Below are 12,105 nucleotides of genomic sequence, written 5' to 3' on the forward strand. Positions count from 1 at the left end.
GAGGGAAATAAAGTCATAGCTTCTAGGTCTTGTTTTGGACAATTCCTTAAGAGAAATAATTTTTAAAAGCTGCATACAGATTCTAAGCATGTTTTACATTGCTGAAAAATATAAAGCAGTGGAAATAAGGTGCATAGTGTAGAAAATTTAGAAAGGGAGTTGTAATGAATGAAGCTAAAACATTTTTCAAATCCTTAAGAACTGGGGATGAAAAATATATCAAAAGACAGTACAACCAAGACCAGAAAATTACCAAGGTGAAACTGAAGCTTCTGTGTAAGCCACTGTAACAAATGATGCTAGTTGGTAAGGACTTCAAATTCTTACTTTATTTTTCATTAGATGCTGGCATACGTATGCACTTAAACTGGTTAGAGGGTGTGTCCCATACCCTCCACCTCCTTGTAGCTTTGTGTAAGCTCTACAGATACATGCTTAAAGCTTGCATTAACAGGAAATTGCCAACCTTGAAAGCACTAGTAATACGTATGTATGGATGTATATATACAATTTATCTTTTTTCTTTATTTGATACAGTTGTGAGTGAGGAAGGCTGCAAAAGCCTGTGAGACACTGGACTTAGTTCTGTCTGTAATGATATATTTAGTGGAAGATAAAAATTGCATTGCTTCATGCAATATTTGCTGGTTATAGTTGGAGACCAGTAGATGATGAGTTTGATGGAATAGGAGTAGGTCTGTTTTTTTGTTGTTGTTTTTGTGTTTTTTTCCTCCGTCCTGTGCTGTAGAATCTCACTCTGTAGTTATGGAAGGCACAGAAATACCTGGGCAAAGTTTCAGGGAGTGGCAGGACATTGGATTCAGTTGAGCTGCTCTTCTTTTCATAAGCCTCTGTCTCTTTGTGGTACTAATCAAAGAATTTTGTCTATAATCTTGAGTGGTTGGTTCCATTCCTTGTGCTGAGGAGGATGAGACCTTGGCTGCACTGAGAGATGTGGTATTACTAACTGTGGTTTTCTTGTGCACAAAAATCCACGTGGGCAATACAACACACCTAAAGCATCCAACATTTATCCAGTTGCTTCTAGTGGGGAGTTATGGAGTTTTGCAAAGGAAAATTACATTTCCATATACTCAGTATTTGTTTTCAAAATGTGAAACTTTGACTTTCCATTTCCTTCATTTTCAAAGTATGTAGGAGGGTTTGTTTTTCCTACAGACATTATTTTATGTTTTTATACAGAAAAGGTTCTATTGGATTTTTTCATCCTGAAATGTATATTACCAAAGTAGCTTTTTAGTTTGGTGGGGTCTTTTTTTGGATGCCTGAGAAAAGTCTTCTCTCATATCTGTCTGCTCTTCTAAACATGTTAGTCTTGGCTGGATCAAGTTTAAATATAACTGCAGCTGTGTGAGGTTAATGTATTTCCAGTTAAAGTGAAGAAAAATACAGTTATGTCATTTTAAAGGAATACTGAAGGAAAAAAAAAAAGCAATAAGCTCACTGCAAGACTCTTGTTTGTCTTTTCTCTGCATGACAAAAGCAAGCTTTGCATTTTAGGAAGCTCAGATACTTCCATTCTTACTGTGTAAAATCTTGAAAATGAACCAAGATGAGATTTTCATAGCCCTGTTAACAGCTGTCTCATTTGATTTATTTATTCTCACCACTAATTTTTCTCCTTTTCAAAGAGCAAAGATCACATATCAGCAGATGCTGGCATATGCCTGCATGTTTCTGGTGTGGGCAGCAGTGATGGGGCTGCGTGTTGCTTTGCTCCCTGTGATTTGTTCCTTGTTTAGTTCCCTCTTGGTTGGATAAATTGATGGCAAAGAATAGTCTGGTAAGATGGGTACCAGAATCTATGCTGGTGGTCCATGTTATCTGATCCAGTAACAACCCTTTAATTAATGCAGTTATAAATGTGGCCCCATTGTATATAAAAAGGCTATTTCACCATCCCTCTCTGCAGTATTTATGTTCAATAGAGCATTTTTAAAGAGCTGTAGAAAGAAACAACTGTCACTGAAAAGAACATGAATGAGAGTTTTGCTAGTAGAGAATTTTTTTAGTGTGATCTGTTTTCAGTCTTCTCTGACGATGAAGGTAGGAGGGGAGGAAACAGCATACCCAGAGGGTCTCTAGCTCAGTTGTGAACGAAAACCCTTCATGGCCTGTGTGGGACTGTGAGAACGCAGTGACAGATAACACTAGAGCAGCAAGTGGGAATTCAGATTTACCTGTTCATCTCAAAGTAGGCAAGTTTTTCATGGATCACTGAAATACTCTTCTTAGTGATAGTAATCTAGCTCATTTCTGCATATTTTTTTTTTTGTTTCAGCTTTCAAGGTAGCAATTCACGTTGCATCACTGAACTTTCTAGCTCTCTTCTACGTTATGCTTTCAGAACATTTGGTTGTTCAAACTGATACTTTGTCTTAGCCCAGGGTTTGTGAACCATCAGGACTTGGGGGTCCCTGTCAGCCCCTTCATTAGCACTGCTCCGACCTGTGACATGAAACCCGCTCTGCATCCCTCTCCTACCCCCCTTCTTGTGTTCCCATCTGCAGCTCAAAGACCAGGGCTGGCTCATTTTCCTTCTTAGCCAGGCCACTGGTGCCTTACTAGTGAGAGTCGAAGCTCAAACTCATCAGCCTTACAAGCAGTAATTTTATGTTCATATAAAACACCTTATCATTCTTTTGGTTTTGACTTACTTTTGTCAGCCATCTGTCAAGAGAACCCATGAGAGTCACCGAAGTGTTACAGGTCCTAATTATGGCTCATTAGCAAGGCTGTGCAGATAGTCTGTATTTCCTTACTACCATCAGGGCTTCACTTTCCAAATGAAGGTGCTGCTAATGATCAGTGGGGCTGGATATTTACCTGTGAGAATCAGCACCAGTCAGCAATTTCAGAATTAAATTATAGCTATACCTCCATTTTCATGTTCAGCCGTGGTCTAACTATCGGCAGCTATCATTTGTGTCTCTTCAGCGCTGAGCCCCAGTTAACACATGCTGATGTTTGGCCGATGTTAATATTTAGCTGTTTGAAGGTGACATTTATCGCTCCTCGTTCCCGCTTGCTGTTGGCTGCACGCTCTTTGTTCGCTGAGCAGGGTGCAGTGACGGTGGTGACAGATACCCTCCACCGAGCAGCAGACGGGCAGAGTTTGCGATCCATGTCCTAAGGGACATGGCAGCTGGGAAGCACGTGGTGAATTGATCTGTGTGACTCTTCGAGCTTTGAGTCTCAGATGGTTTTTGGAGAAAGCGCAGAATTGCAGGAGGGGAATCCTGTCATCAGCCATAGCTCAAGCAAGTAGAATTTCTGAGAATAAAATAGAGATGTTACCGTAGTTCTGATATATCAGGCCTTACATGACTGAAGTGTAACTTTTTTGGAGTTACCTGCTAGTGATATTTGGCTGACGATCACTTTATATAGCTATAGTCTCTAAAAATAGTTACTGAGTGAAACAAATTTAGGTTTTTGCACTTGTTATTTTTGCTTTAGCTCGTTTAATTATGTTAATTAAAAGCTGTGTTATCAGTCCTGAGAACTAGTGGATTTCATTTTTGTATCATATATATAAAAACCTCTTAGCCTCCCTAAGGAACTGCTGTTGTAGGTGAGAGGGTTGCTTGCTTGACAGTCCCTGACTGAAAGCAGACAAATGCCTGACCTGCAGAGTACTTAAATCTGCCCGTATTGAATTATCTTCATGCATCCAATTCACTAGCTTATACTTAAAATCTCCCTATTCCTCGTATTTTACCCTGGCTTCTTTAATGTATTCATGATTGATGTGCATGTTTGTAGTAGCAGGAGAAATAATCAAAAACTTTATACATCTTAATATAAATCTCTAATGCTACTGCAATATTAAGACTAAAGGATCTAGTAATACAAATGCAATAAATTCCTTTCACGTTAATTAGTTCACATGAGACACTATGTAATCTATAGCCCAGAATAAATATCAGAGGAAGACATTAGGGAAAACAATGATAAACTACATATATAAGTGAAGCATGCCAGAGCTGATGTTACTGGAGAAGATGTAATTTTGGAGCTTGTCTTATTTATTTTTCCCTCCCGCTATTTTGAGTTTGTTTCATACAGTTGGCTTCCAAACTTTGATTTGCTATGCGATTTTAGTCAGGATCCTTGTGTAAATGTATATTTTGATACTTCCTTTGATTAAACTATGAGAATTTCTTTAAACAGAGGACATCTGCCTCGTTCAGTTCACACAGTGGATGCAGCTCATTAAAGAACAGCTATTTAATATTTTATTTTCCTCTTCATTACTCCATCCCCTATTTACTGGATGGTGTTCAAATCCCACTGTAAAGATGCAATTATTAATTCCCCTCTAAGTTTGCGGTGGCACCCATTACTATAGTTTCTGAATGCTTCATGTGGGTATTAATTAAACTTAATTTTCAAGACTCTTGTGTGAGAAGAGATGTCTTTAGACCTCTTCAGATTAAGAACAAAGGTAGAGAAATTATGTTCTAATCAATTGCTATGTCTTATTTTGGGCATCTCAAATTTGGAAGTGTGCCCAGCATTGTTAATATTTTATATATTCTAATTACAGCTTCAAATTAAAGCTTCAGCTGCTTTGGTAAGTTTTCAGCACAGAAGTAAATCAGGCCTCGGCATCAAGTCAGGCCTTTGAGAAGCTTGCAGTTAGTGACAGTGAATGAAAAATCATCTTTAACAAGTACGCCAATGGTCACACAGGAATGCTGCAGCAAGTGCAAGATGAGAATTCAGTTTGCTAAGACAGCAAGGAAATGCCTTGATTCTAAGGCCATCCCTTCTCTTCTCAGCTGCACCTCCTGCATGTCAGAGCTGTGCAGAAGAGACCAGAGTATGATTGTATAATTAAAGACTGTCTTAGGCCATAGGCTCAAAGCATGCTAGACTGACATTTTTTCCTATGATGTATATTATGTGCATATGCAAGCTGAAGATCTGGGGAAAGTTACAGCAAATGACTTGGAAATGAATTATTAAGAGCAAGATGGATGCTTTTGATGTCTTTGTCATACTAAGCAAATAAACATACACCCATCCCACTCACTGTCTTCACAAAAGATGATTTTCTTCCCATACTTGGCAAGAGTCGACCAGTCCTTTCAGGATGAACTAGGTCTGTTAGAGCTAAATCACGCGTACTATAATCCCAATTCAATTGACTGCAAGGTAATTGTATCTCTTTAATGCAATGGACGCTTGGCCTATTTTTAAATTCAATTATGGAACTCATGCACTTAACCATTTTGGAATTTCTTCTCAAAGCTGTCTTTTGAAATAGATAATAGCCTGTTTTAGTTTATTTTTTTAAATTATAAATAAAAGACAAGCACAGAATAACTTAACTACAGGGACATACTGCTAACAATACTTTTGAATATTCCTTTTGTCTTGGAAAGTGCCTTTCATCAGTAGATTTCAAATCAGCTTAAAAGGTCAATTCAAACTAATTTGAAGTTCTTTCGTCTTATTTGTATGTTTCACATAAAATGAAATGTCTTTCCTTGTTTATGTTCTCTTGTGAACTGTACCAGTAAAATGTGTTGCTGCTTTAAATAATAGGGTGTCCTGCCAAACTCGTTGTTCCTTGCTGCTGTTAAGGCCACATTTGTAATGATTTTTTTTTTTGCCCTCGGGGCCTTTCATCTTTGTAAATGAGTTATAACTCCATGACACAGTTCTGAAAATTTGATGTTCCTTCTGAATAGTGCTGTCACTTTTTGGTAAGGCACAGGAAATAGAGAAAAGGCATAGATGAATCCAAAGTGAATATGTAAGCATTTTCTAACAGTAAATCGTTTACAGAAACTATTGAAGTAAAGGGTTTCCATGCCATTAATAGTAAATGAAAATTTGTGAAAAAAGCTCATTTTCAAAGTGTGTTGCTCTGCCAGCATAACTTAAATGTGTATGATTATATTAGATGTGTGAATGCTGTTGAAAACACACATTTCTGTTGGCCAAACTGTTTTTTCCTTTATAAGAGTGCCAATGGGAAAACGAACTGCTTGGCTCACTGCTCCCCAAGTTTCCAAATTTTGAACTGTTTACTTTGCAATTAAGTATTTCAGAGTTGTTGCTTGATAAATGTGAGAAGATAAATTCAGTTCAGTAGACTAGAAAGGAATTACTGAGTTTGGTGTGATACTTTGATGGTCAGGAGTAGTTGGATCATTCCTTTCTTGTCTGGGGAAAAAGAGTTGCTACTAATGATGTGTACTTTATGAAATTCCAGATGATCAGCATGTTTGGTTCAGCCCTGTTGCTCTTTCCTCTTTTAAGCTTTAGTTTACTGGTTTTTGGTAAAGTACTGAGACCAAATGCACTTTTTTTTTAAATCTACCTGTCTATAAGTATTTGGATATGCATATACTTGAATATACGCATATTAGTCAGTGCTGTGCTTTTTTGTATTTTCAGAAGAGTTTTTGAACTTTCTTACAGTACTATGGTGAGAGCAGATTAAAATCTGCTCGTTTACAGATACAGGTTAAGTATGTAGGTTAAGATAAATCTCTGGACTAAATTTTTGTGCTGAGACAACTATCTTTTTTTAAAGTCAATATTTTTAGTGTGTAATTATGCATTTTAACTCAGAAAAATACCGTAAAAGACTTACATTCACAATATAATTTATTCTTGGATGGTGTAATTCAATTCGAAGTCGTAGATCACTGCAGAAGTACTAAATGGCTTCAGTCACTGTAAGTTGAACAAAAAACTAACCAGCAGCACTGAATTCAGTTGGGGTTTGGAAAATAAAGTGCTCAAAGCAGAAAAGGATCTAGAAAAGACTTCAATTGTAGAACAGGATATACAAGTTCAACAGTGTAAGCATTCTGTCCAGATGCATGTGTTGAAAATTCTAGTCTGTTTATTTGCTGTACGGTTATTCCAACAGGAGAAGGCTTCATATGATTCAGGTCTGTATTTTCAGCGTTCTGATGTTTTATATGCAAGTGTTAAGTTTTTGGGTGGATTTCAAGATATTTATAAATAATGTTACATTTTTAGACCTTATGCTTTAATGTGGGCCAGTTTGGTGGCATAGGGATAAGCTTGACACCCTTGGAAGAGTTTGCATAGACAACTTTGAATTCCAGGCAAGAGTTTGTTTTGAGAGGTAGAAGTAGATCGCTTTGTTTGGTATTTGGGTATGGAATTTCATGCTTCATTATTCCTTACATTCAATCTCGAAAAACAAATCGGGACTTTAGAAACTGTGGTGCTTTCCTAGTTTGTGCTGGGAATTCCTCCCCCATCCCCACCTGCCTTTCTTCGTTTACTCCCATAGACTATCTTTTTAAAGCTGATTTCCCTGGTTCCACAGGGAAAGGATTAATAGAGGGAACATGTCTAATCTTTTGACTGGCACTATTTCTACTGTCTCATTGATGACATGTTCTTTGCTGATGTGACATTTTGCACTGGGTAGTCCGTCATGCTTTGCACTGTGTTACTGCAGTTCGGAATTGCTGATTTGACTGGTTCTCTTGCTCTGAACAGGTTGTCGCCTGGTTCTGATGTCTACGTCACTGTTTCATCCATTGCCTTAGCAAGGTCGCAGCAGTGCCGCAATTCTCCAAGCAACTTATCAACCTCAAGCGAGACTGGCTCTGGTGGGGGCACATACAGACAAAAATCTATGCCAGAAGGGTAGGCACTCTAGACTTTTTTCATATTCTTTTTAGGCAGTTTTTTGTTCTCTGTTCCATTTGTTGTAATGTATGTTAAACACAGGAGTGTTTACACAGCCTCCTGCCAACTGTTCTTTACGCGCATTAAAACATGTTTGTCCTCAAGTATCACTGTCATGCTTTTTGGAAGTCAGATTTTTAAATCCCTTGCTTATACTTTTTCCATTTGCACCCTGACTTTATCTCTCTGATCCCAGTCTACAACAGAGCTGAGGCTGAGAGCTCATAAAGGAACCTTTATGTATTAAAAAAAAATAAATTAACAGTAAATTAATTCTAAATTAACAGTATTGGTTTAATGTTGCAAATTGTTCCATTTCACAGGTTTAGATTCTAAAACTAATAGGTTTAGGGCTTTGCAGTCTATACTAATAGTGGAAGCAAAATAGTGGTGACTGCAGCGAAGACTTCAAATATATGTGCTAAATAATCCACAACTAGTATTTTTTTTTTCCAAGTGTTCATAGTCACTCTGTTTTAAGGCTATGTAATCCAACTTTCCAGAAATCTTCAAACTCTGAAATGATCCAATGTCAACGTAAGGGGCAGCTTGTAGAGGAAGAAATTAAATTTGTATCATTTTCGGAGAACACTGAATGGAGCAATAAGTCAAGCGTCTCTAAGTAGGGAAAAAAATAATTGGCAGTAAGAGCTATCTACCACATCCCAAATTACTTCCTGTAGAGAATAGAGAGCAAAACTGTTCATATTGCAAAGCTTTCCTGTGAAGTCTTGAATACGTTGCTTGTCATTGTGTGTAATTCATTCTATTTTGAGTCTTATATAAAGTAGAATGTCTTTCTCTCTATTATAGAAAAAAATAGATCATTAGTAAGAATAAATATCATTGTCAAGAACTGCTTAGCACAAGCCACTTTTTTAAGCACAAGCCACAGTCTTTTGCCTGTTTAGGTACAAAGAATGCTGTCCTGAGCATGTGTTTAAACAAGTGCTGCTTCTTGCTCCAGGTGACTGAAGATTCGTCTCCCTGTATTCTCCTTGTAGCTCAGTTTGAGGTTTTCAGAGGAAGCCATCTCTTCTCTGTTGCACACCTTCATGAAAGCCTTGATTTGTGAGACTATCACTGTCCAGGCCATTATTTGAGTTTGTACTAAAGTCCTACTGATGCTAGGAGACTTGCTCTAAATCCATTAAACTTCATTGTACAGAAACTAAATGGAAGCATGTCTAGAGCTCTGCAGCTGGAAAGAACACTTTAACTTCTTTATACACTGTATACTTCTGTCTCATTCATGCCAGCAGCTCTTGTGTTGTCTAGAATTCTGAAGAGCAGCTTGTGCTCCCAATATTTGTCTGCTCTTTTCCAACTACGTCATTTGCTCTAAAAAAAAAAAAGTGATGCTGCCATATGTCCATAGACCATTGCAACCATAACTGCTTGAGTAGGAAGGAGTTTTCACACATGGGGTTTTTGTTTTGAATTGGCCTCATAGCACACCACCACCCTTCCCCAGTCCTTTTCCATCTTTCAGGTTGGTTATACACATATTTTCACTGCAGCATTCTTTGAGAATTTGGCAAGTTCAGCAAAGATGTGTCCTAGAAACCTTTCATACACTTCTGTTTGTTTCTGAAATTTATTCAATCCAACAAACAATATTTTAATGGAATAATGAAGGAAGTAATTAATACATGAACTTTGCTTTTACTTATCAGATACCTAAAAAAACAAACAACAACATGAAAAAACCACAGCTAAATCCTTATCGAACTCCAATGATGTGACTGTTAAATTCTATTCTTAAAGGAAAAGCACTTTGTATCTCATACTGTCCTTGCACACATGGGTTATAATTTACCCAGGCCTTCCCAAACATTATCTACCAGGCTAAAGAGAAAGTGCAAAAAATGTCATTAAGTGAGAAACATTCCATTGCCTCAGTAAGCAAAGTAGTGTTCATTACAGTTCCTTGGGCATCTTTTGTTGAGATTCATCTGAGAGGCAAGATTCTGGGCAGCTTTATAGAGGTGTCTGGTACACCATGTAGAGGTGGCAGAGATTAACTCATATGTTGTTAAAGTAGGGGAGAGATAGTAGCATTCGATTGCTGAGAGTGTGGAGTAGGTACCTGTCCGAAGAGGTGCCGTGGCCTGAAGGTAATCTTCCTGAGGTGGGGCTCCGGCATGCTCCGGGTATGCCAGTCCCTGAGACCTCCCAGCGCAGATCTCAACTGCATCACTTACGTGTACGTTTCTTTCTTGCTGCATGGTATGACCAGTTTGAACAGTTTGTGAAACTTAATGACTGGAAACATGGGTGTGAGTCCAACCTTTACCAGATATCAGTAAAAGCAGTAATTGCTGCCTCTTCTAGGTTATTGGTCCATAATCTGACTTGGGTATAGGCCACGCTTCATTGCTTTCAAGAGTATCCAAATTGGTTTTGATGTATGTATGTGTATTTCGTATACTCATCCCGAGATTACCTGAAGGTACATGTATGTAATAAATGGTAGTAAGGTGTGAAGAAAATACTGAAATAATGCGTTTCTTCTTAAGATCATATATTTAAAAATACATATATTTAAGCAATATTCCTGTTCTTTTAATCCTTTGCCTGTTCTTTTAATCCAGATTGACTTCTACTTAGTTTTTGGATTCCTACCTACGTACTCTGATGGGCCATAAATTTAAACAGCATGGAATATAGCACCACCTGCGCCTACTATTCCCATTTTTAAATAGCCCACTTCATGTTAAAAAAAAAAAAAGATATTTCTTCCCATTTCAATCAGTAAAGCAGTGGTTTTAATGAAATAAGATTAGCAACACAGTATTTTTGTTTATCTCTAACCTGAAAAATATGCACACCATAGAATGCGAGAATAAATGAACTGTTTTCATAGATATGAACATACGGGCTTTAGGTAAGAGGACAATATAAATATATAGAAAGTAAAATATGGATGCATCCCAGCTTGGTCGAACTAAGACTTCCTGGATTTTTGGCTTTTTCTTCTGTTTACCAATTTCTCATTATTTTATCATGAAAATATATTCTTCCCAAAATACTTCTCAAATCTAAAAAGTTTGGAAATTATCTCAGATCAGTGTTTAAAGAATGTCAGCTTCTAAAATAGTGTGTTGTCCTTTTGTGCATTTATTGAATCAGTATTGAATTTAGCATGTTTAATTTAGGAATTTGATTAAGTGAACTTCTAGTTACAGTCAGTGGATGGAAAAGGAAAAGCCTTACCCACATAATGCAATCTCAATTTAAGGTGTTTTTATTCAGAGGGCAGGTGTATCCAGATTTTCTTGACCTTTTTATTCATCAGATCATATGTTAGTTATGCCAGGGAGAGATGAAAAAAGGAAGTAGGGTCATGTTTGGAAGACCCAAGTTCAAATTTTGACATTCTGGAGCTGTGCTGGAGGTGTACACAGATTCTGGAGGCTTGTCTTTAAAGGTGGGAGTGTGATTTTGTTGTTCTGAGTCATACTGTCTTTGGTGGGTTCACCTGAATTAGTAAGTAAAAGAACATTCAAATAGGGTCACCACATTAAGCTAGTTTTGATGGTGTGACAGATCTAAGCTGCACATTAGAGGTCGTGAGCAGTCTGTAGCTAGTAGTGTGAGTAGAAAGCATCGTTTGAGCTATTTTATTTTCTCTTGTTATATTAGGCACTGAGAGCTAGAGAAACTCCTTGATATATAGAGAATATATCAGCTGGTTGGAATTCTTTTGAGAAGTTTTGGATTTTTTTTTTTCCTTCAGGGTATGTCTGATTTTAAAAACAAACAAACATTATTCTTGAAGAATTCTTAATGATTGGCCTGGTAATTCTGAACCGATCTGTACTTACGTGTGATTTATGTGTAATACAAAATTATAGTTTTAATTCTTACGGACTTTGGCATATAATGCATGTATATTTTGGTCTCTCCTTTGAATTTAGATTGTTCTGCTTAAGTTTACTTTTACCTTTTATTGAGTTTTCCAAAATCCATCTGACTAATCTAACAGGATTTGCAAAGTCCAGTGAACCCAGATTTCTTTTGCTCCATGTGCTTTCTTCTACAGCAGTAGGTATAATTGATGCCTCCCTGATTTCCTACTACTGTATTTAGTTCTCACTAATCAACTCAAGTTATTTTATGATTGAAACTACATAGTTTACAGAACTCGTACCTCTCAGGTTTTTGGGGTCCTTAAAAAATAGTCAACTTCATAAAATCTTAATTAAAATATTTGGCAGTGTAATATTGCCCCAAATAAATCTGTGTTGTTTGCATGTATGTGTGCGTCACTAAAGTGTGACCTAGTAGTCTTTCACTTAAAACCCGGGAAAGTGGCTGAGATCTGTGGGATTCCAAAATGAACCTTCAGATACTCACTTAGACTAGATCCAAGGTAGCACTTTCCCAGCTAAA

General features: G+C 37.3%; 1 protein-coding gene across 20 annotated transcripts in view; it reads left to right on the forward strand.

Moving 5' to 3' along the window:
- Nucleotides 1-12,105, forward strand: part of SIPA1L1 (signal induced proliferation associated 1 like 1) — a 210,785-nt gene that overhangs the window by 172,204 nt on the left and 26,476 nt on the right. For all 20 annotated transcript variants that reach the window (XM_066998661.1, XM_066998656.1, XM_066998672.1 and 17 more), the window contains one exon: nt 7,519-7,668. In XM_066998661.1, the coding sequence (XP_066854762.1) occupies nt 7,519-7,668 (150 nt within the window). The remainder of the gene's footprint in view (nt 1-7,518; nt 7,669-12,105) is intronic.

Source organism: Anser cygnoides, chromosome 5 (assembly GCF_040182565.1).
Source record: "Anser cygnoides isolate HZ-2024a breed goose chromosome 5, Taihu_goose_T2T_genome, whole genome shotgun sequence".
Classification (NCBI taxonomy): domain Eukaryota; kingdom Metazoa; phylum Chordata; class Aves; order Anseriformes; family Anatidae; genus Anser; species Anser cygnoides.